This window comes from Dama dama, chromosome 12 (genome assembly GCF_033118175.1).
Source record: "Dama dama isolate Ldn47 chromosome 12, ASM3311817v1, whole genome shotgun sequence".
NCBI classification, from domain to species: domain Eukaryota; kingdom Metazoa; phylum Chordata; class Mammalia; order Artiodactyla; family Cervidae; genus Dama; species Dama dama.
Genome location: NC_083692.1, coordinates 66,644,272 through 66,670,888, shown reverse-complemented (window position 1 = coordinate 66,670,888; position 26,617 = coordinate 66,644,272). Strand labels below are relative to the sequence as shown.

The 26,617-nt window shown below is 39.5% G+C and overlaps 1 protein-coding gene across 1 annotated transcript in view; it reads right to left on the bottom strand.

Annotated features, from left to right (window-relative positions):
• Positions 1–20,680: 20,680 nt before the first annotated feature.
• Positions 20,681–26,617, bottom strand: part of FSIP1 (fibrous sheath interacting protein 1) — a 207,907-nt gene continuing 201,970 nt past the window's right edge. The window contains exon 10 of the mRNA XM_061158245.1: positions 20,681–21,214. Within this exon, the coding sequence (XP_061014228.1) occupies positions 20,681–21,214 (534 nt within the window). The remainder of the gene's footprint in view (positions 21,215–26,617) is intronic.

Here is a 26,617-nt window from a genome sequence, read left to right as displayed (position 1 = left end):
TAATTCACTTTTAAGGAACAGAACAAAAGTAACTGATAGTGTCAGGATGGGACAGAAGAAACTGGGAACTGGAGCTTTCTTACCAGGCATGCTCCATATGCACTCCAAGACCAACCTTTGAAGCAGGCTGCACTGAAATAAACGACTTGTTAAAAATTAAAACTAGGCCATCGGGGTGATAGCTCTCTCTTTCTATAGGAGTTTATTGTCATGTGTTTCAGAGTTGGACTGAAGGGCAATAAACCCTAGGTCCTATGGGAATTTACAATAAAGGTGGTGCCAGTAGTTTTCTTGAGGAGTCATAAGTAGAAAAACCTCAAATTTTAAGATCCTAAATTTATTCCTGAAATGAGTTAGCTCTTGCTCTTTCATACTTTTTATCTACCTTTTCTGGGGGCAAACACTCAGGTCTAGAGAGAAACTTAAAAACACTGCTTTTTAAAGAACACTTTCTTTCTTATCAAGGTAATCTTTCATTTAATTTGGAGCCTTCATGTTGAGTATATTATACAAATTCAGCTTGCCAGTTCCTTGTTAGAGGTAGGTACCGTCAGTTTACATGCTATGGAAGGGTCTCCTTCCTTTCAAGGGTAAAATTACTCACTTAATCATTCTGTTTTACTACCCTCTGGTAAACTTTTGTAACATAAAGGTCCACTATGCAACAAATACCATTTGGTGAAATATACTATAAAGCCATAAATTATCTCCTCGCCATCTATCTCCCTCTCCTCTTTCTCCCTCTCCCTCTCTCTTTCTCTCTCACACATACACATACATATCAATCAAATACCAGAAGCACATGGGTTTGGAAAAGACATAAAAGGTTCTCATAAATTCAGGTTACTGACTTGTAACTAATAAACCCTCTCTCTTAAAATAGTAGTACAGCTTTTTTAAAACCAGCTGATCTTTATTTGCTGAACTCTAAAAGGGAAACTCTGAAAGAAGATAACAAACTAAACGTCATATATGAAATAATTCATCAAACTTCTGCTTATGAAAAGTACCACTACTAATAAGATAGCAAGGATAGCCTAACATTGTTTTGTTGGGAAAATTCACAGTAAGCTATACTTTACTTAACAGGCATTAGAGAGGAAGAAAGAAGGGAAATCAGGGCAAAACTACAAGTTACGGTCAACAAACCTGTCTAAATCCCAATAAAGTAGTAATGGGTAATATCAAATACAAAACAATCATAAAACTTCAACTAGTTTTACCATAGCCCACATACATAAAATGTTGGTTTCTATAATGCAATAAAAAACAACTTTCCTGGGAATTTCAATGAGGAAAAACCAGTGAGAAATTTACCACAAGTCTCAAAAATATCAAAAAAATATGATCCAGAAAGAGAGAACCTAAACATAAAAATCGTCATTTGAGGAATGGTCTCTATAATGCATTCACTGAATTAAAAGAATTTGGAAAAAATGTGGTTTAACTTATTTTACCAACTCTCTTAGAAGCACAACCCAGCAAGTCAGTGTTTAAGATTCTTTACATTCTTCTGTCATATCTTCAGTCTCCTGTTCATCTGCACATTAAAAAGAATAACCAAATTTGTCAGATATCTGCATAATTAAGAAAAATTATCAGCCTATGTTTTATAAACATTAAATCCTTTTACACATAAGATGACTCACATTCTCATTTAATATTTATTATACAATCACCACTGTGCAACAATTTATTTAATATTAAATTTAATATTTATTGAATATTAAAATCAATATTCAAAGTACCCAAAATCACTGCAGACAGTGACTGCAGTCATGAAATTAAAAGACACTTGCTCCTTGGAAGAAATGTTATGACCAAACTAGACAGCATATTAAAAAGCAGAGACATTACTTTGCCAACAAAGGTCCATCTAGTCAAAGCTATGGTTTTTCCAATAGTCATGTGTGAATGTGACAGCTGGACCATAAAGAAGGCTGAGTGCCAAAGAATTGATGCTTTTGAACTGTGGTGCTGGAGAAGACTCTTGAGAGTCCCTTGGACAGCAAGGAGATCCAACCAGTCCATCCTAAAGGAAATCAGCCCTGAATATTCATTGGAAGGACTGATGCTGAAACTGAAGCTCCAATACTTTGGCCACCTGGTGCAAAGAGCTGACTCACTGGAAAAGACCCTGATGTTAGGAAAGATTGAAGGCAGGAGAAGGGGATGACAGAGGACGAGATGGTTGGATGGCATCACTGACTCAAAGAACATGAAGGACGGGGAAGCCTGGTGTGCTGCAGTCCATGGGGTCGCGAAGAGTTGGACACAACTGAGTGACTGAACTGAACTGCACAGTCACCACAAGCTGTATACAAAATTTACAAGAAAAAGTGAAAGATAAGGGGCTTGCCTTCATTGAGCTTACAGCTATGGGACAGTTTTTTGGGTTTTGAACTAAAATAGTTATTAATTTGGAGATAGACATCAAAATTATTATTATCATTATTATTTGCTTTGTCCTAAGATTCCAGGAAGCCGGGTGAAACAAAAAGTAAATGCGAGAGTTAGGGTAAATAAGAACTGATCGCCTTTCATTTCTTCAATGTTAGAAACAAATTGTGACACTAACCGAAGTGCAATGTAAATATTCTTCTAATCTTAGTTAAGAAGCTTTTCATATAAGGTAGAATTGACAATAGCACCAAATAAATGACAATAAAAGAGAATCAGGAGAAACTGGAACCCTCAAACACTGTAGATGGGAATGTAAATGAGGCAGCTGACTTGGGAAACATCTGACAGTTGCTCGAAAGGTTACCATAGACCCAGCAATTCTACTCCTAGGTATATCCCCTGGAGAAATGAAAACATGTTTGAGCTCAATCCCTCAGTCATGTCTGATTCTTTGTGACCCCATGGACTATAACCTGCCAAGTTCCTCTGTCCATGGGATTTTTCAAGCAAGAATACTAGAGTGGGTTGCCATTTCCTTCTCTAGGGGATCTTCCCAACCCAGGGATTGAACCCACAATCTCCTGCACCTCCTGCATTGCAGGCAGACTTTTTTTTTTTAACTGATGGCTGAGCCATCACAGGAGCCCCAAATGAAAATATATATCTACCCAAAAACCTGCACACCAAGACTAATAGCAGAATTACATATAACAGCCAAAAAGTAGTAACAACTCAAATGTCCATCAGCTAATGAACAGATAAAGAAAATGTGGTAAATTCACACAAAAGAATATTATTCAATAATAAAAGAGAAAAGTACTAATACAGGCCACAACATGAATGAATCTTGAAAACATTATAACAAGTAAGGGGTCAGACACAAAAGGCCACATATTGTATGATCCCACTTATATGAAGTTTCCAGACTAGGCAAATTCATAGAGTCATAAAGTAGGTTAGTGATCACCTAGGGCTGGGGGGTTGGGGGAAAATGGGCAGTGACTATGAGTGGGTACAGTATTTTTCTCTAGGATTAGGAAAATATTGTAAAATTGATAGTGGTGATGAATGCAAAATTCTGTGAACATTCTAAAACCCGCTGAATTGTATGGTATTGTTGAAAGGTTACCCAAAAAAGGTTATATCCATATCCTAATTCCTGATACCTATGAAAGTCATCTCACTTGGGAAAAGCATCTTTACAGATATAATTAAGGATCTTGAGACACGAGCATCCTAGATTATACAGTTGGGACCCATATTAATGAACAAATGTCCTTATAAGAGAAAAGCAGAGGGAGATTTGAGACACGTGCAGGGAGAGAATGACAATATGAAGACAGAGTCAGAGACTGGAGTGATATGGCCACAAAGCAAAGAAGTCAAATAATGTCAACAGCCTGAGAAAGTGGAAGAAGCAAGGAAGCACCCTTCCATAGAGCTTCCAGGCAGAGTGTGGCCTTCCTGACATCTTGACTTCAGACTTCGGCCTCCAGAACTATGAGATGATAAATTTTTGTTGTGATCATGTGTTGTGGCAACTGTAGGAAACTAACACAGGTGTTTATAGTAGATGTCGATAAAGCTGTTATTTTAAAAATCAATCTAATATTTAACAACAGATGATCTGGAGTTTCAGAGCACAATGAGAAATGTAGTGACATTGCCAATGCGTGGAGAAGAAACATTAGCATGGAGAGGAAGGTGGGATGTGTGAGAAGTGCACCTCAGTATCTCACATGTGAGATGAGGAATAAGACCTCGGCACCACATCTTCATAAGTGCTAGTCCTTCTATTTGGAGAGCTCTCCTTCTCACCCACCCAGTGAGTGACCACTCATCCTCGGAAGCTCAATTCAAATGCCAGCTCCCCATCTCCCCAATCATTCATCATCCCTCTAGTGTTGCCAAATACTTTGTCCAGAAGCTCTCAGACTCGGCCCTATATGCTGAGATTGTCTGCTTAAGTGCCTGCCTTCATCAATATCCTATGAAATAATTCAGAGCAGTGATCATGCCCTACTCGCCTGATAACCTTAATGAATGAATATGATGGAACCCTGGAGCAGTGGTCTTAGTCACAACTAAACAACAGAATCACCCAGACCCCATCCTCAGAAACTGGCTTTAAAAAACACAGATGCCCAGAGCCAACCCCTAGGAATTGATATAATTCTGGAATGGAAACAAGGTATTGACCTGTTGTTAAATATCACTTGATGATTCTTTTGTGCAGTCAGAGATAAGAAGCACTGTCTAAGGGATGGACTCAGTATAGCTTTACATGCCAGGCAGACCTGAGGCAGATGCCAAAGAGAGAGGTCTGAAAATCAAAAGTATACAAAGTACAGATGATCCCATACCACCTAGGTATGTCTCCAAATAAAATACTAGCCATGAAAAAGCAGTAGAGAACTAAAGAGGAGGACTTGCTTGCTCTCAGTGGTGAAGAGGTTACACACAAGAAGGAAAAGTGAGATGAGTGGGGAGGTAAGAGGACAGTCTGGAGAAGGTAGTGTCTTCATTAAAATGAGAAGGAAAAGGCAGTGTCTTCATTACAATGAAATTGAAGAGGATAAAGCAGGGCTTGAGCAGACAGGAAAAGAAGATACTTTCTGATAGTTTTTTCACCATCACCACATAGGTTACTGTTTTTTTATAATCCTAAAATAGAGTGACTAGTAAACCATCTAATTCAGATCTTCTCACACTTCAGTGCGCATACACTTGCTGGGGGGCATCTCGTTAAAATGCAGAACCTGATACAGTAGGTCTGGGACTCAGCAGCTCTAACAAGCTCCCAAGGGATGCCAATAAATCTAGTCTACAGTCATGATCTCCAGTAACTCTTTCATGTTTTCATTTTATTCAATTTGAATGACACAGTGGAATCAGAAGTTCCCAATACTTGATAAAGTGATAAGTTCATTACAATTAAATATCAAACCTCTCCAACATGCCATTGTTCACTCTACACTACTAAATAAAACAGTAGACAAAGTGTTATTTTATGATAGAGAAAATAATCAGGGGGGAAATATTTCTATGACGTCTACCACAAGAAGAACTGAATTAGGGAACTATAGTCAATATTTTTTTAATAAACTATAATAAAAATAATTTCAAAAATAATATATGAATATATGTATAACTGAATCACCTTGCTATGCACCTGAAACACTGTAAATCAACTATACTTCAACAAAATATATATTAAGAAAAAAAAGAAAATTAGTTGAGAGTAACTTGAAAAAATAAATTCATCAAATACAAATTTACTATATACTAAGGTCTTACATAAAACAGGAATTAACACTGGGAATTTCTAATATGCCAACTCTGATATTTTGATTAAAGAAACTTTGGAGGGTTAGCTTACTAAGAGCATCTGAGAAGCAATTAGTAGACTTGGAAAAGTAATTTCACATGATAACTAGGAGGCCTGAAGGCACACACTATTTGAGAGAAAGAGAACTCCACCAAAGCAATGATGAGTTAAACATTACCCTACGAGCAGGACAAAATATTTTTAGTGGAAAAAAATCAGCTAGCAGTGGTAGTATTTTCAGAATCTCACTGTTCCGCTGCAAACCAGTAAGACTATAGTACAACAATGCACATATACATTGTTGTATATATAGTACAACTCTCTCAAAACAGTCTAATTCCCTTCAGACTGTTCAGGTGGTAGAAGCAAGGATATACATTCACTCACACCTCCTTCAAACCAACGAAACATCTTCCCCAAACCCAGTTTACCTGCACCCAGGCTCAATTGAGCAAGTTGCAATCAGATCCTTTGATGGGCAGAATTTTGAGAGGAAATGTATTTGGACTATAAAGTTGTCATTATTTATCTTCATTACCTCCACCATAGTTTGGCCCCAGGTAAATAACAGGGAGGGAACACAGCTCCACCCATCAACAGAAAATTGCATTAAAGATTTACTGAGCATGGCCCCGCCCAACAGAACAAGATCCAGTTTCCCCCCTCAGTCAGTCTCTCCCATTAGGAAGCTTCCATAAGCCTCTTATCCTTCTTCATCAGAGGGCAGACAGACTGAAAACCACAATCACAGAAAACTAACCAATCTGATCACGTGGACCACAGCCTTGTCTAATTCAATGAAACTATGAGCCATGCCTTGCAGGGCCACCCAAGACTGATGGTTGGGTCATGGTGGAGAGTTCTGACAAAACATGGTCCACTGGAAAAGGGAATGGCAAACCACTTCAGTTTTCTTGCCTTGAGAACCCCATGAACAGTATGAAAAGGCAAAAAGATAGGGCACTGAAAGATGAACTCCACAGGTCAGTAGGTGGCCAATATTCTACTGGAGATCAGTGGAGAGATAACTGCATAAAGAATGAACAGAGAGAACCAAAGCAAAACACCCAGTTGTAGATGTGACTGGTGATAGAAGTAAAGTCCAATGCTCTAAAGAGCAATATTGCATAGGAACATGGAATGTTAGGTCCATGAATCAAGACAAATTGGAAGTGCTCAAACAGGATATGGCAAGAGTGAACATCAACATTTTAGGAATCAGTAAACTAAAATGGACTGGAATGGGTGAATTTAACTCAGATGACCATTATATCTACTACTGTGGGCAAGAATCCCTTAGAAGAAATGGAGTAGCCCTCATAGTCAACAAAAGAGTCTGAAATGCAGTACTTGGATGCAATCTCAAAAACACAGAATGATCTCTGTTTGTTTCCAAAGCAAACCATTCAATATCACAGTAAGCCAAGCCTATCCCTGAACCAGCAAGGTTGAAGAAGCTGAAGTTGAATGGTTCTATGAATACCTACAAGACCTTCTAGAACTAACACCCAGAAAAGATGTCTTTTTCATTATAGGGGACTGGAATGCAAAAATAGGAAGTCAAGAAACAGCTGGAGTAACAGGAAAATTTGGCCTTGGAGTACAGAATGAAGCAGGGCAAAGGCTAATAGAGTTTTGCCAAGAGAACACACTGGTCATAGCAAACACCCTCTACCAATAACACAAGAGAAGACTCTACACATGGACACCACCAGATGGTCAATACCGAAATCAGATTGATTATATTCTTTGCAGCCAACGATGGAGAAGCTCCATACAGTCAGCAAGAACAAGACTGGGAGCTGACTGTGCTTCAGATCATGAACTTCTTACTGCCAAATTCAGACTTAACTGAAGAAAGTAGGGAAAACCACTAGACCATTCAGGTACGACCTAAATCAAATCCCTTATGATTATCCAGTGGAAGTGAGAAATAGATTCAAGGGATTAGATCTGATAAACAGAGTGCCTGATGAACTATGGACGGAGGTTTGTGACACTGTACAGGAGATAGGGATCAAGACCATCCCCAAGAATAAGAAACCCAAAAAGACAAAATGGTTGCCTGAGAAGGCCTTACAAATAGCTGTGAAAAGAAGAGAAGTGAAAGGCAAAGGAGAAAAGGAAAAATATTCCCATTTGAATGCAGAGTTCCAAAGAATAGCAAGGAAAGATAAGAAAGCCTTCCTCAGTGGTCAGTGCAAAGAAATAGAAGAAAAGTATAGAATGGGAAAGACTAGAGATCTCTTCAAGAAAATCAGAGATACCAAGGGAACATTTCATGCAAAGATGGGCTCAATAAAGGACAGCAATTATATGGATCTAACAGAAGCAGAAGATGTTAAGAAGAGATGGCAAGAATACACAGAAGAACTGTACAAAAAAGATCTTATGACCCAGATAATCATGATGGTGTGATCACTCACCTAGAGCCAGACATCCTGGACTGTGAAGTCAAGTGGGCCTTAGGAAGCATCACTATGAACAAAGCTAGTGGAGGTGATGGAATTCCAGTTGAGCTATTTCAAATCCTAAAAGATGATGCTGTGAAAATGCTGCACTCAATATGCCAGCAAATTTGGACAACTCAGCAGTGGCCACAGGAGTGGAAAAGGTCAGTTTTCATTCCAATCCCAAAGAAAGGCAATGACAAAGAATGCTCAAACTACTACACAATTGCACTCATCTTTCACGCTAGCAAAGTAATGCTCAAAATTCTCCAAGCCAGGCTTCAATAGTACATGAACTGTGAACTTCCAGATGTTCAAGATGGATTTAGAAAAGGCAGAGGAACCAGAGATCAAATTGCCAACATCTGCTAGAACATCGAAAAAGCAAGAGAGTTCCAGAAAAACATCTATTTCTGCTTTATTGACTACTCCAAAGCCTTTGACTTATGTGGATCACAATAAACTGTGGAAAATTCTTCAAGAGATGGGAATACCAAACTACCTGACCTGCCTCTTGAGAAACCTGTATGCAGCTCAGGAAGCAACAGTTAGAACTGGGCATGGAACAACAGACTGGTTCCAAATAGGAAAAGGAGTACGTCAAGGCTGTATATTGTCACCCTGCTTATTTAACTTACATGCAGAGTACATCATGAGAAACACTGGGCTGGAAGAAGCACAAGCTGGAATCAAGATTGCCAGGAGAAATATCAATAACCTCAGATGTGCAGATGACACCACCTTTATGGCAGAAAGCAAAGAGGAACTAAAGAGCCTATAGATGAAAGTAAAAGAGGAGTGAAAAAGTTGGCTTAAAACTCAACATTTGGAAAACTAAGATCATGGCATCTGGTCCCATCACTTCATGGCAAATAGATAGGGAAACAGCAGCAGACTTTTTTTTTTTTTTTTTTTGCTCCAAAATCACTGCAGATGGTGACTGCAGCCATGAAATTAAAAGACACTTGCTCCTTGGAAGAAAAGTTATGACCAACCTAGACAGCATATTAAAAAGCAGAGACATTACTTTGTCAACAAAGGTCCATCTAGTCAAGGCTATGGTTTTTCCAGTTTCATGTATGGATGTGAGAGTTGGACTATAAAGAAAGCTGTGCACTGAAGAATTGATGCTTTTGAACTGTGGTATTGGAGAAGACTCTTGAGAGTCTGTTGGACTGCAAGGAGATCTAACCAGTCCATCCTAAAGGAAATCAGTCCTGAATATTCCTTGGAAGGACTGATGCTGAAGCTGAAACTCCAATACTTTGACCACCTGTTGTGAAGAAGTGACTCATTGGAAAAGACCCTGATGCTGGGAAAGAGTGGAGGCAGGAGAAGGGGATGACAGAGGATGAGATGGTTGGATGGCATAACTGACTCAATGGGCATGAGTTTGAATAAACTCCAGGAGTTGGTGATGGACAGGGAGGTCTGGCGTGCTGTAGTCCATGCGGTCACAAAGAGTTGGACATGACTGAGTGACTGAACTGAACTGAACTGAGAACATGTTCTATCTGAGGATACTAATAGGATAACAGTATTAGTTTTCTTACATATAAACTAAATGCCCTATTTCTCAAATATGCACAGCAAAACCTTGTGACTTGCATTAATTTGACAGATTTTGAGCACTCCACACCAGGGAGCCTGATTTTATTAAGTCTGGCTACGGCCTTGGACATAGGTGTAAAAGAGACAAGCAAAAAAATTCCCAGATGATCTCTACATTCATCCTGGTTAGGAAGAATGCTCTAGTGGTTTGTAATAGAACTTCTCAAACTTCACTGTAATTATCACAGGGGAGCTTATTAAAATGCAAATTTTCATTCAGTAGGCTTGGGGTGGGGCCTTAGGCCCTGAACTTCTAACAACGCTCCAGTGATTGGACAATATTCTAAGCAACAAAGGCTTATAACATGGGATGGATATCATATGGCCCCAAAGGGTCAAGCACATGAAGTAGAGAGGGTCAGATGGGGCCACGTTTTCCAGCAGAGGACATGCTCCTAAAGGGAATATCTGCTATTCGGCTCTCCTCCCCAAGTGTAAGAGCTGCTGATTTGCTAGAAACATCAGAAATCTAGGCTTTTATGAGAAATCTGATGAAATGTTAAGTACTACGTAGGCCAGCCAAATCCAATCACTGCACTAATCATTTTATGTGAATTTTCTCATTTGATTCTTATTATAATCCTAGAGGATAAGTACTAAAGCCACATTATCTTATAGATAAGGGAAACAAGGTAGAAAGGAGAGAGAGATTAAGTAACTTGCACAAGATCATCTGCTAAAAGTCAAGCGAGGATTCAAACAGGAGGTCTGTCTCACTCACAGCCCACACAACTAACCCCTAAACCAGATCATGCTGGCGGGTGGTTGAGCCAGGCATCTCTGCTCATCTATGTTCTAGCCTCAAATCCTGCTACTTAGCTGGACTCTGTTAACTTTATCCTTTGGGTAATTAATTTTCTCCTTGATTTTATGTTCTCACTTTCAATTTAGAGTGACCTGACCATACAGTGGAAGTGAGAAATAGATTTAAGTGACTAGATCTGATAGACAGAGAGCCTGATGAACTATGGACAGAGGTTCGTGACATTGTTCAGGAGACAGGGATCAAGACCATCCCCATGGAGAAGAAATGCAAAAAGGCAAAATGGTTGTCTGAGGAGGCCTTACAAATAGCTGTGAAACGAAGAGAAGCAAAAAGCAAAGGAGAAAAGGAAAGATATTCCCAATTGAATGCAGAGTTCCAAAGAATAGCCAGGAGAGGTAAGAAAACCTTCCTCAGCGATCAATGCAAAGAAATAGAGGAAAACAACAGAATGGGAAAGACTAGAGATCAATTCAGGAAAATCAGAGATACCAAGGGAACATTTCATGCAAAAATGGGCTCAATAAAGGACAGAAATGGTATGGACCTAACAGAAGCAGAAGATATTAAGAAGAGGTGGCAAGAATACACAGAAGAACTGTACAACAAAGATCTTCATGACCCAGATAATCACAATGGTGTGTCACTCACCTAGAGCCAGACATCCTGGACTGTGAAGTCAAGTGGGCCTTAGAAAGCATCACTAGGAACAAAGCTAGTGGATGTGATGGAATTCCAATTGAGCTATTTCAAATCCTGAAAGATGATGCTGTGAAAATGCTGCACTCAAAATGCCAGCAAATTTGGAAAACTCAGCAGTGGCCACAGGACTGGAAAAGGTCAGTTTTCATTCCAGTCCGAAAGAAAGGCAATCCCAAAGATTGCTCAAACTACCGCACAATTGCATTCATCTCACATGCTAGTAAAGTAACGCTCAAAATTCTCCAAGCCAGGCTTCAGCAATACGTGAACTGAGAACTTCCAGATGTTCAAGCTGGTTTTAGAAAAGGCAGAGGAACCAGAGATCAAATTGCCAATATCCACTGGATCATCGAAAAAGCAAGAGAGTTCCAGAAAAACATCTATTTCTGCTTTATTGACTACTCCAAAGCCTTCTACTGTGTGGATCACAATAAACTGTGGAAAATTCTGAAAGAGATGGGCATACCAGACCACCTGACCTGCCTCTTGAGAAACCTGTATGCAGGTCAGGAAGCAACAGTTAGAACTGGGCATGGAACAACAGACTGGTTCCAAATAGGAAAAGGAGTACGTCAAGGCTGTATATTGTCACCCTGCTTATTTAACTTACATGCAGAGTACATCATGAGAAACGCTGGGCTGGAAGAAGCACAAGCTGGAATCAAGATTGCCAGGAGAAATATCAATAACCTCAGATGTGCAGATGACACCACCCTTATGGCAGAAAGTGAAGAGGAACTAAAGAGCCTCTTGATGAAAGTGAAAGAGGAGAGTGAAAAAGTTGGCTTAAAGCTTAACATTTAGAAAACTAAGAATCATGGCATCTGGTCCCATTACCTCATGGGAAATAGATGGAGAGACAGTGCAAACAGTGTCAGACTTTATGTTTTTGGGCTCCAAAATCACTGCAGATGGTGACTGCAGCTATGAAATTAAAAGACGCTTATTCCTTGGAAGGAAAGTTATGACCAACCTAGACAGCATATTAAAAAGCAGAGACATTACTTTGCCAACAAAGGTCCGTCTAGTCAAGGCTATGGTTTTTCCAGTGGTCATGTATGGATGTGAGAGTTGGACTGTGAAGAAAGCTGAGTGCCGAAAAATTGATGCTTTTGAACTGTGGCGTTGGAGAAGACTCTTGAGAGTCCCCTGGACTGCAGGGAGATCCTATCAGTCCATCCTAAAGGAGATCAGTCCTGGGTGTTCTTTGGAAGCACTGATGCTGAAGCTGAAACTCCAATACTTTGGCCACCTCAAGCAAAGAGCTGACTCACTGGAAAAGACCGTGATGCTGGGAGGGATTGGGGGCAGGAGGAGAAGGGGACGACAGAGGATGAGATGGCTGAATGGCATCACTGACTCAATGGGCATGAGTTTGAGTAAACTCCGGGAGTTTGTGATGGATAGGGTGGCCTGGCTTGCTGCAATTCATGGGGTCACACAGAGTCAGACACGACTGAGCAACTGAGCTGAACTGAACTGAACCATCCCAGTTTGCCAGAGACTGAGGGTTATCCAAGACAAGGGACATTCAGTGTACAATCAAGACACTCCTGAGCAGACCAAGACAGTTGGTCTCCTTAGTTTTAATTTACTGGTATTATGTTAAAAATAACCCTATCTGATTCACTGTTACACTTGTTATAGAAATTTTTTAAAAAATTATTTAATAAATGGGTCCTATGGGAAATTTCACTGTTTCCCTTGAAAAATTAGTGTAGTCTTATCCCCCTTTTTTACTGTGTGATTGACTTTGTGTCCCTTTATGCCTTACTCTATCTTGTTATTTGCCAATCATATTTTCCTCTTAGTTACATGAATGTGTTGATAAGCAGCTCAAGTGCTTGATTAGAAAAAAAAAATACTGTACATGCATAGATGCCTTTTTGATTATCTAGAAATCAATTCAGCATATGAAGCTTTGATTAAGTACTAGACTAACCACAGACCTGCAGCACTAGTGTACCTCGCAGTGTCTCCATGGTTGATATGATCAAAGACCACTTACTCCTCTCACACTTCCATGTGGGGGAACTTTCAGTGGAGATGCATCCAGCTTCACCCCCACCATGGAAAAGAACAGTCAGTTATCTGACTGGTGAGTCTAGGGGAAAAAACAGCGTGCTCAACTCATTCCTCTCTGCAAGGGGGTCACTATTCTCTGCCAGGGTGCCCTTTGCTCCTCTGTACTACTGATCCACATGGACAGGTCTCCATGGGTGAGGCTTGACGATTTTCACCTCTGCCAGAGTGAGTATGTAGGTTTATCTTGAGGGCATAACATCAAGAAGACCATTTGGCTTCCTACCCAGGTGACATCAATCCCCTACTTTTCATCAGCAATAAAGCCAACCTCCTAATCTTCATTTGTCAGAATCTATACATCTCTCAGGAGAAGGCCATGGCACCCCATTCTGGTACTCTTGCCTGGAAAATCCCATGGACGGAGGAGCCTGGTAGGCTACAGTCCATGGGGTTGCTGAGGGTTGGACAGGACTGAGCGACTTCACTTTCATGCATTGGAGAAGGAAATGGCAACCCACTCCAGTGTTCTTGCCTGGAGAATCCCAGGGATGGGGGATCCTGGTGGGCTGCCGTCTATGGGGTCGCACAGAGTCAGACACAATTGAAGTGACCTAGCAGCAGCATACATCTCTCAGTTGGTTTGATAGGAGTGGGAAAGAGAAGATGCTATTTATCAGTCTTCTGAAACCCCAACAGTAAGTGAGTGTAACACTGAATTTACTGGACCTTGTATCCAAAAAGTCAAATAACAGTAGTTACCACTAAGCTTAAAGCACAAAATGAAAAATGAAGTACTTCAGGAAGGGGCAATCAAGGTGGCAGAGTAAAAGGACATGAAGCTCACCTTCTCCCACAAACACATCAAAAACACATCTAATGTGAAACAGTTCTCTCTGAAAACAAACTGGCAGAAGGACTCTTATACAGCGAAGGCTGTAAGAATTAGGAAGGGAAGAAAAGCAATCAGGACAGGACCTGGGCCCCTGGGAGAGGATTAAGATGAAAATGGAGATTACTCAAGCAGACACCTGCCCTGGGGAGTGAGCAGTTCAAGCAATAGATTGGGTGCTCCAGTCTGGGGTCTTACACAGGGGAGATAAGCCTGTTGGCTTGTTGGAGGACCTCTGGAACAATTAGAAGGGCTATGTGAAGCTTAGACTGTTTGTGTAAGGAGTGCATACACACTGGATAGGCCTAAGGCAGGACAGAGAGACATTTGCTCTAGGAGCAGCTGGTGTTCCACACCTGCCTTGCCATGTGCCCCAGCCGAAGCTCCAGCCTGCTCACCCCATGCCACACCATGGCACTGAATGTGAGGTGCCCACGACCAAGAAACAACTCAACTGTAGGACACAGAGGTAACCCAGACCTGAGGTGGAGTCTGGGTGGGATGGCAGTTGCCATTGTTGGCATTTACATTTACTCAAATGGAAACTCAGAAACTGCTCAGAGAGGACAGCAATTGCTCCACCACAACTCACCTCCTGATACACATCAAGACTCCACATGGGCCCCAGTAAGCCCTGTGGAATGGTTCCACCACAGCGCAGGGGTGGTAGAAGCTGGGGGCAGTGATCAGTTGTGAGCGACAAAGGTGACTAGCACTCAAGCCTGCTTCTGAGCAAAGACACGGTTGCCTCCATGAGTAGCACATCAGACTTCTGTCTGTGCATGGATCTTACTTATTTCAGCATCCCCCTGCTCTGGGGCAAGAGTTTTGAACAGGGAGAGGGAAAACACACACTTTAAGGGAGCAGAGTCAGCTCAGAAAGGAGGAGATAATAAAGATCAAAGAGGAAATAAACAGGGACAAAAAATTAGAAAAGATCAATGAAACCAAGAGCTGTTTTTTTAATAAAGATAACAAAAGGGTAGGGAAGAAGTAAAACTGTCATATTTGTAGATGACACTATATAAAGATGACACTTTATATAGAAAACTCTAAATTCTCCACCTAAAACCCATTAGAACTAATAAATAAATTCAACAAGGGAACAGGATATAAGATTAACACAGAGAAGTCTATTGTTTTTCCATATACCAACAATACTATCAGAAAAAGAAAATTTTCCCTTTCAAACCCAATCTCTTTTAAAATCACATCAAAAAGAATAAAATACATAGGAATTAACTTAACCAAGGAGGTAGAAGACCTATATTCTGAAAACTATAAAACATTTATATAAGAAATTGAAGATGATACACAGAAATGGAAAAATATCCCATGCTCTTGGATTGGAAGCGTTAATATTGTTAAAATGGCTATACTGCCCTAAGCAATCTACAGATTTAATGCAATACCTATCAAAATACCCATGACATTTTCCATTTTCCACAGAACTAGAATAAATAATCCTAAAATTCATATGGAACCACAAAAGACCCCAAATTGCCAAAACAATCTTGAGAAAAAATAAGAACAAAGCTGGATGTATAACCCTTTTAGACTTTAAACTATACCAAAGCTATAGAAATCAAAACAGCATGGTACTGGCAGAAAAACAGGTGTGTAGATCAGTAGAATAGAACAGAGAGCCCAGAAATAAACCAATGCGCCTATGGTCGATTCATCTATGATAAAGGCAAGAATATGCAATGGAGAAAAAAATCTCTAATAAGTGGTGCTGGGAAAACTGGGAAACTACATGTAAAAGAATGAGGTTACAACATTTCCTCACAACATATATAAAAATAAACTCAAAACAGATTAAAGGCATAAATGTAACAACTGAAACCATAAAACTCTTAGAAGACAAAATAGGCATAACATTTTTTGACATAAATTGTAGTAACTTTTTTTAGTCTGTAGCCTAAGGCAAAAAAAATAAAAGCACAAATAAACAAACAGAACCTAACTTAACTCCAAAGCTTTTGTGCAACAATAGGAGCCATCAATGAAACAAAAAGACAACTTGAAGAATAGGAGAAATCGTTTACAAATGATATGACTAACAAGGGTTTAATATCCAAAATATATAAACAGTTAATACAACTCAGTATCAAAAAAACAACCCAATCAAAAAATGAACAGAAGATCTGAATAGACATTTTTCCAAAGAGGACATGCAGATGACTAACAGACACATAAAAAGTATAATCAACACTGTAATTATCAGAGAAATGCAAATCAAAATAAAATGCAATTATCACCTCACAACTGTCAGAATGGCTATCATCCAAAAGTCTACAAATAACAAATGTTAGAGAGGATGTGGAATAAAGGGGCCCTTGCACCCTGTCTGTGGGAATGTAAATTGGTACATTCACTGTGGAAAACTGTATATAGTTTCCTCAAAAAACTAAAAAGAGAATTACCATATGATCCAACAATTCCACTCCTGGTTCTATACTCAGGAAAAAAAAAAAATGAAAAGACTAAATCAAAAAAACACATGTATCCCAAAGTTCTTAACAGTACTATTTACAATAGTCAAAATATGGTTGGAATCCAAGTGACCACCAACAGACAAATGCATAAGAGGTGACATATCTATCTACCTACCTACCTACCTATAATGAAATATTACTCAGCCATAAAATGAATGAAATTCTACCATTTACAGCAATACAAATCAACCTAGAGTATATTATACTTAAATAAGTCAAAGAAAGACAAATACTGTATAACATCAATTACATGTGAAATCTAAAAGATAATACAAATCAATGTATACAGCAAAACAAACTGACTCACACATAGAGAAAACAAATTAATGGTTCCCAAAGGGGAGAGGGAAGGAGAAAGGGCAAGTTAGTGATATGTGATTAAGAGATACAAACTACTATATGTAAAATAGATAAGCAACAAAAATATATTGTATAGCACAGGGAATTCTAGACATTATCTTGTAATAACCACTAATAGAGTATAATATGCAAAAATATTGACTCACTATGCTACCCACCTGAAACCAATATTATAAATCAACTACACTTCCCCCAAAATGAGGTACTTCACACTGGAAACTTCTAATACATCTGTGAAGCAAATCCTTATCTTCAATACCACAATTGAAATTGGTCCTCAGTGTCACTAGATTTGGACACTGATGGTTTTGAACTGTGGTGTTGGAGAAGACTCTTGAGAGTCCCTTGGACTGCAAGGAGATCCAACCAGTCCATCCTAAAGGAGCGCGGTCCTGGGTGTTCATTGGAAGGACTGATGCTGAAGCTGAAACTCCAATTCTTTGGACACCTGATGCGAAGAGCTGACTCATTTGAAAAGACCCTGATGCTGGGAGGGATTGGGGGCAGGAGGAGAAGGGGACAACAGAGGATGAGATGGTTGGATGGCATCATTGACTCAATGGACATGAGTTTGGGTAAACTCCGGGAGCTGGTGATGGACAGGGAGGCCTGGCGTGCTGCGGTTCACAGGGTCGCAAAGAGTTGGACATGATTGAGCAACTGAACTGAAGTTTTATCTGACTCTATCTTTTAGAAGCAGAATTTTAAAATTCATAACAGACCTCAGTTCATGTAGGAAAATAAAACAATATATTTGCTACTTAAAGAGAAAATGATGAATGATTCTTCTTATTTTCTTCCTGTCTGCTTACAGAAATCTCATCTGAATCATGTATTCACACATATCTATTTCCTGAGAAAGAGAAGGAATATACATAACAGCTGAATACACTGTAATTCCTCATTATAATTACATCTTTAAAAGGCTTTTTGCCAGGAAAACTGGTTTAGCATTTAGTTTTGGGGTTCACTTTTGCATAAAGCATATAATGTCCAATTTGGTATTTTAGAATAAATTGATTAGCAAGTTATTTTAATAATTGTAAATGCTGAGGTTAGTAAAAGAAAAACTCCCAGCTTCAGATAGGCTGACAAGCATCCAAAATAATAATGTAGGATTTATTCCTTAAAGTTTATCATGTAATAAACAGAAAGTAAAATATGGTTCATATATTCACATCTATTCTATCTTACACCTCCATAATCACAGGGTTGTTTTAGTCAAATACTGGGAATATATAGAGCCATCAGAGGCACTTTTTCAGAAGTTAAAAGTAAATCACCAGAGCTTCTTTCCATTATGTCACATTAAATTCTAGTTCATTCCATATTTTCATGCTCTACTTGGCAACAGATATACATCAGTGTGACTGACATTCACATTGAAGTAATGTCATATCTCAGTAGAATGATCTCCTCAACCCCCACATACTGACTCCATGAGAATGAGACCCCATACACAATAAATCATCATACCCAACTGAATACGTTTTGATTACAGTTGACAAAAAAGAAATGCCGATACTTTCTTCCTAATAAAAACTTTTTGTCCAAAAAGAAAAATACACTGCTATTTTAGAGTAGAACAAAGTTCTTACAGTCTATTTGTTAAGTGAAGATGGTTGATGGGAGAAGACAGAGCACACTCATTTAATTGAATTACCTGTTGTAAGTAAACTCTGCTGCTAGGTAAAAAGAGTATATCTTGTGGAATTTCACTAAAAAAGAAAAAAGTTCCAAATCTTTACACAGAATATCAGGCTTGCGTAATTCTTAAGCAATACCACCTGCTTTCATTCATAATGCAAAGAATAAATGTGAACCGCATTTTCAGTGTATTATTCTAAAGCTGGGGCTTCCCAGATGGCGCTAATGGTAAAGAACCTGCCTGTCAACGCAGGAGATGTAAGAGAGGTGAGTCTGATCCCTGGGTTGGGAAGATCCCCTGGAGGAGGATACAGCAACCTACTCCAGTATTCTTGCCTGGAGAATTCCTGGAGCCTGATGTGCTACAGTCCATAGGGTCTCAAAGAGTCGAACATGACTGAAGCAACCTAGCACGCACTCACACATCTAAACCTGGATAATTTAAATTCCTTTATCTATTAAACAGGCACTTGCTTTAAGGCAGCACTTTGGACATCAGAGAAGATATAACAATGAATCAGAAGATAGGACCTCTGTCCTCAAAAAGGTTACATAGTTCTAAGGAAGAGTGTATGGGTGTGTGTCCCTAACAATGTGAGACTGTGTGTAAAATGATGTGATAGGGGACTAATACCCTTGGACATTCAGAAGAGAAGTAAAACTCTTAAAAGAGAGGAGCAGGGAAGGTTACATTTAGACAGGATGGGGTTAGAATTCAACTACCATTGAAGGTATACCTGCACATTCCTGAGAAGAAACAGTCTTGAGCAACATAGAGAGCACTGTACATCCTGAGCCCAAATTAGCTATATAACCTGAATAACATTTAAGAAACTACATAGAGACTGATTATGAAGACAACTTCAGGTCAGATTCTGAAGGCCTTGAACAGCAAGTGAAGGAATTCAAATTTCATTCAACAGACAGAGGAGAACCATAGAAGCTTTTTGAGCTGGAGAGTATGTTCATCAAAGTTGTACTTTGGGGGTATAAGTTTAGGTGGTTGACCATGGCAGGAGAAGAGACAGCAGAGCACGGATACCTGATCAGGTTACTGCATTGATGCAGCTGAGAGGGTAGGAACAGCAAGGGAGTGAGTGATGGACATGGGAGACATTGCAGAAGCAGAGCAAACAAGATTTGAAGACTGGAAGTGGGAAGCGAGGGAAACGGAAGAATCAATGATGACTCACATTTTAAGCCTGGGTGATTGAGGAAATGGAAGTCAAGAGGAAAATCTGAGTTGAGAGGGAAGGATGAGGAAATTCGTTTGAGTTCATATCCAGATGGCAGTTAGAAATACAGGGCTAAGGAGTTAGTTCAGAATTAATAGATTACTGATGTAATAGGTAACAGGTATAGATTTAATAGGAAATATATTTTAATCTACATGAGAGGAAAAGTTGAAGTTATTTAAATAAACTCAACAAATATAACACAGACTATATTAAATAGACCTCTAACATAAATAATTGAATATTTGTTTACATCAAAAAACTGCCCATAATTGGTATTTTGGTATTTTGTACCATTGGTAAGATGCAACACTGGATCAAAAAAAAAAAAAAAAAAAACCCTGACAATATATAAGTAGCTGGGCCTGGAAGTTTGTATACCGAAACTAACAAAACCACAATGATACACAGCATTCCATGAATTCATTCCTTGGAACAAATATTCATCACTGATATTTGGAAGTTAAAATACTAAGCAAATCTAATTATTTGTAGCCACTCAAACTAATTTCTCTTTTCCTCTGAAATCAACACTGCTTTCTAGATAACCATAACTACCATAACTAATAATGGCATTAGTTATCATTAAAAATAATGTATTTTGTAAGAGTACTAATCCCAACAATGATCTGATATAAACATTAATAAATATGTTCTTACATTAGCATGCTCTTAATTGACCCATCTGTGACTTTCAAGGATACCTCCTTATTCTGCTATATTTTGAACTGTATTACCTTTACATTGAGGTATTTCATAAAGATGATTCTCAGTGTACTCTCCAAGCCTCACCTGGTTTGAGTCTCTCTGGAGGGCTGAGTTTCACATGCTGGTCTTCAGATGAAAGGCTCACACTGAGGCCATACAGTGGATCGTCCAAGAAAGAGGGCCTTTTCAGTCTCCCAATGCCCAGAGTCTTAGACATAAAGTAGTCTTCTGCATCACTAGTAACATTGTCCTCAGAAAACTGAAGGCATTTCAAATTCTCCTCTTCAAGGAGAAGAGCTGGTGACATGTGATGCCCAGCCAAGGCTTTGGTGAGAAAGTAGCCTCTAGACGTTTCACATTCTACATTCTTGGGCACATTTACGTCCTCTACCTCAGTGCTTCTAACCTTTGTTTTTGACCTGCTTAATGACTCAGAGAGAATAGATCCAGAAGGTTGGGGGAACTCAGGTATCATATCCTCAATGTCTTTCTCTTCTCTTTCTGGAGACAGTCTAACTGTGGATTTTTGTTTGAACGAGCATTCATCCAGAAGACACCTTAACTGTTCCTCGGAGAGAAGTGATGTTGAATCTAACTGATGAGACAAACCAAAAGTTTTCATAGTCAGTTGAATGAATAAACACATTTATCTTTGGTAAGCTTTCAGTAATACAACATAAATGCAAGTAATAGAAAATCCTTTATACAAAACACCCAAATAGTACAATCATTCATTTTAAACCATTCAAAATTGCAGGGGAAAAATCACACATACCAAAATCCAGGAAAAGTCCCATGACACTGATGGAAATGAACTACTGTACCAAACTAACCACTAACACTCTACATGTAGTAATAACCTTGGGCTGAAATGAAGATATTAGAAAAACCCTTCAATTTTTTAAGTCTCAGGGCATCAAGCAGGGTAGTAAGTAACCACTTCTTTGATAGAAAGCAAGAAATTCTGCCACAATATCTAGTTGGTGTCTCTCTGTTTCCTCCATTTCTGGGTATGAACCCTATCACCACCCAATTCCTTAACTCAGGCAAACAGGGTGGATTAACCTGCCCCTGGGGATTCACCACTCCTATGTCTGTCTTCAACTTTCAGTGGACAATGCTATGGAAGACAGAAAAGGAAGGGAGAAGGGGTGATGCATCCTGAGATGTGTAGTGGCTTCAGTGCTATAGGTCTAGACAGAGGCCAGGGGCATTCCAACAGCAGTGCACTCTGGGAGGAGGATTTGATCTCTGTTTGTAAACATTATCAGGGTTGATTGTTTCAAACAAGATATTAAGGATTTAAAAACATTTTTTTCTCTTCCAGTAATGTTCTCAAGAAATAAAATTAATCAAACAAAATTATAGAGCTATGTGTTCTACAAGAATTCAACTGAACAGCATGCCACCTGAATTGCAACAATGATTGGAAAGGAACATGACTGAAATATATTGAAAGACACTGAAAAAAAAATTCTCCTTCTTTAAAGAATTAGCACTGTACCTGATTTACATAGTAGATTATCTAGGATAACATTAATCCTCCTTCACAGGGGAGTGAATTATCTGACAAGAAGAAGTCCCCATAAGAAAACCTAATCATGACTTGTAATGACCTTAGCTTTTACTTCAATAAAGTAAAGCAATGTTATTGGTCTAATCTGTAGTACACAGTAAGAATTAACTGAATAGTCTGCATTTACAAAGTATTGGTGGGGAGCTATCATGGAACTAGTATAGTTAATTCCCCATAATTGCGTAATGCCTTTAATGTAGCTAACAAAAAGTAGCATGTAAAAAGAACTTCATATCATGCTTTTAAAATATATCATATGTTTTAAAATTATATTTAACTCCCATATATTAAAAACCAAGTTTCACAGTGGCAAGTAACATTAAGAGTTTGAAAGTAAGAAGAAATTGTCTGGGAATATATTCTTAATAATTATCTGGGATTCAAAACTCAGGTAATTCACCTTAAGGTTAATGTGCATGGCAAAAAAAAAAAAAAAATAGGAGTTGTAGCTTTTCTAAAAAAAAAAAAGAGTTGTATCATATACTAGCAAATCCTACTTTTAATCACTAGACATTTCAGGTATCCAGATATAGTACTTTATCCATTACTAACAGCATGTCCTTCACCCAACTATATAAAGCTAGACAGCTAGAACATGAAAGCAGTCTTTATATGGTACCAGATAACTAAAATACACCTTCAAAAACTGCTTAGATAAAATTCCTTGTAATGCGTAAACAATTCACTAGGATTTAGAAACGGTCCACTGATTATTATACTCAGCAAACATCAAACCAAAGGCTTAACATATGAAATTTCCAGACCTTAGAAAAAAATCAGTCCATACTGGAGCAAGAGGGTGAAGGAATATGGAATGAAGTCTCTGGGAGAGAATAAAAGAGAGGGTGGTGGAAAATTGGTAGATTATCTGATATGTTTGATCACATCCCCAAATAATATTGATAGGATAAATGCTTAGAAGTTCCAAAGATTTATTTAGCTAGATACACAGAAAATTAAGTCAAAGGAAAATTAATTGTGAACTCTGAAAAAAGAAGCTATATGAAAAGAAAGGAAAGGCAGTTTTTCAGAGAGATTACAGAAATTAAGCAAAAGAAAATAATATAATTATTAACTCTACAACAACAAAAAAAAAGTTGTACAAGAAAGGATACTATAGGATACTACTTATAAGCACTGAAATTGAAGCTGTGATCAAAAATCTCCCCAAAAACAAAAGCCCAGCATCAGATGGCTTCACAGGAGAACTCTGTCAAACATTTAGAGAAGAGCTAATGCCTACCCTTCTAAAACTGTTTCAAAAAACTGCAGAGGAAGGAACACTTCCAAACTCATTCTATGAGGCCACCATTACCCTGATACCAAAACCGGACAAAGACAACACAGAAGAATACTACAGGCCGGGAGGAGGAGCCAAGATGGCGGAGGAGTAGGACGGGGAGACCACTTTCTCTCCTACAAATTCATCAAAAGAATAACTGAACGCAGAGCAAACTTCGCAAAACAACTTCTGATCGCTAGCTGAAGTCATCAGGTGCCCAGAAAAGCAGCCCATTCTCTTCAAAAGGAGGTAGGACAAAATATAAAAGATAAAAAGTGAGACAAAAGAGCTAAGGACGGAGACCCGTCCCGGGAAGGGAGTCTTAGGCGGCATTACTTGGGGTAGGGTCCGGGCCTGAGTGCCCTGAGGACAATCGGAGGGAGCTTCTGTGAGTGGCCAACTTGAACTGTAGGAGACCAAAAGAGGGTGAGTAAATTAACCTGCCCGAACACACTGCCGGCCGTTCGCAGAACAAAGAGACCGAGAAACTCCAGAGAAGAGCTCACAGGCTGCGGACCGGCCCAGCCCCGCCGGAGGCAGGAAGCAGGGGGAGGGGAAGGTCGCGGTGAGACACAGGGCGCAGGCACCCGACCGGCGCGGATGCGGACTGGGGCTGGGGACACAGAGGGCAGAAGGCGCAGGCACCTGACTGGCGCCAGAGGAAACTGAAACTGGGTCCGTGGAAGGGAGTGGGCACGCCACATCTGGGGAGAGTGCGCCCACCAAGCCCCTGGCTGCCTGGACTGCTCTGACGGGGAAGGCACAGAGAGCAGGCGCAGCTTTTCGTTCCGCGCTTTTGTGGAACACCCGAGGGCTGGAAACTCGCACAGCGCGGGGCTCGCTCCATATAGAACAGCCGGGAGCCTGAGCAGCGCAGACGGAGAAAGCAGCATCAGCCCCTCCCGGCAGCGCCAGCCCATCCCCGTGGCGCAAGCCTGTCCCCACAGCGCCAGCCACTCCCCGCAGAGCGACGGAACTAGCTACCTGAATAAGAGTCCACCTCCGCCCGCCTGTGTCAGGGTGGAAATGAGGCTCTGAAGAGACCGGCAAACAGAAGCCAAATAAACAAAGGGAACCGCTTCAGAAGGGACTGGTGCAACAGATTAAAATCCCTCTAGAAAACACCGACTACACCGGAAGGGGCCTGTAGATATCAAGAAGTGTAAGCTGGAACGAGGAGCTATCTGAAACTGAGCCGAACCCACACTGACCGCAACAGCTCCAGAGAAACTCCTAGATATAATTTTACTTTTTTCTTTTTTTTTTTCTTCTTTTTTTATTTTTTATTTTTTCTATTTTCCTTTAAAATCCCCTGTTACTCCCCCATTACTACTTAACTTTCATTTCCATAGATTTTTACGATTTTTTTAATTAGGGGAAAAAAAAATTTTTTTTTTCTTTCTCTTTTTTTTTCTTCTTTTTCTTTATTTTTTTTCTTTTTTCTTATTTTTTTTCTTTCCTTTTTCTCTTCTATTTTCTATTTTTCTTTTTCTCTTATTTCTTTTAAAGTCCTCTAGTACTCCTCTACTACTCCTTAATTTTCATTTTCAATACACTATAACCTTATAAAAAAAAAAGAAGAGAAGCCCTATTTTTAAACTGAAGATTATTCTCTCCCAATCTTGACTCTCTGTTTTCTACCTCAGAACACCTCTTTCCTCCTTTCCCCTTCTCTTCCCAATCCAATTCTGTGAATCTTTGTAGGTGACTGGGCTACGGAGAACACTCTGGGAACAGACAGCTGCGTAGATCTGTCTCTCTCCTCTTGAGTCCCCCTTTTTTCTCCTCCTGCTCATCTCTATCTCCCTCCTCCCTCTCCTCTTCTTCATGTAACTCTGTGAACCTCTCTGGGTGTCCCTAATGGGGGAGAATCTTTTCGCCATTAACCTAGAAGTTTTATTATCAGTGCTGTATAGTTGGAGAAGTCCTGAGACTACAGGAAGAATAAAACTGAAATCCAGAGGCAGGAGACTTAAGCCCAAAACCTGAGAACACCAGAAAACTCCTGACTACATGGAACCTTAAGTAATAAGTGACCGTCCAAAAGCCTCCATACCTACACTGAAACCAACCACCACCCAAGAGCCAATAAGTTTTAGAGCAAGACATACCACGCAAATTCTCCAGCAACGCAGGAACATAGCCCTGAACGTCAACATACAGGCTGCCCAAGGTCACACCTAACACATAGACCCATCTCAAAACTCATTACTGGGCACTCCATTGCTCTCCAAAGAGAAGAAATCAAATTCCATGCACCAGAACACTGACGCAAGCTTCCCTAGCCAGGAAACCTTGACAAGCCAATCGTCTAACCCCATCCACTGGGTAAATCCTCCGCAATAAAAAGGAACCACAGACCTCCAGAATACAGAAAGCCCAGTCCAGACACAGCAATCTAAACAAGATGAAAAGGCAGAGAAATACCCAACAGGTAAAGGAACATGAAAAATGCCCACCAAGTCAAACAAAAGAGGAGGAGATAGGGAATCTACCTGAAAAAGAATTTAGAATAATGATAATAAAAATGATCCAAAATCTTGAAAACAAAATGGAGTTACAGATAAATAGCCTGGAGGCAAAGATTGAAAAGATACAATAAATGTTTAATAAAGACCTAGAAGAAATAAAAAAGAGTCAATTAAAAATGAATAATGCAATGAATGAGATCAAAAACACTTTGGAGGGAACCAAGAGTAGAATAATGGAGGCAGAAGATAGGATAAGTGAGGTAGAAGATAAAATGGTGGAAATAAATGAAGCAGAGAAGAAAAAAGAAAAAACGATCAAAAGAAATGAAGACAACCTCAGGGACCTCTGGGACAATGTGAAACGCCCCAACATTCGAATCATAGGAGTCCCAGAAGAAGAAGACAAAAAGAAAGGCCATGAGAAAATACTCGAGGAGATAATAGCTGTAAACTTCCCTAAAATGGGGAAGGAAATAGCCACCCAAGTCCAAGAAACCCAGAGAGTCCCAAACAGGATAAACCCAAGGCGAAACACCCCAAGACACATATTAATCAAATTAACAAAGATCAAACACAAAGAACAAATATTAAAAGCAGCAAGGGAGAAACAACAAATAACACACAAAGGGATTCCCATAAGGATAACAGCTGATCTATCAATAGAAACCC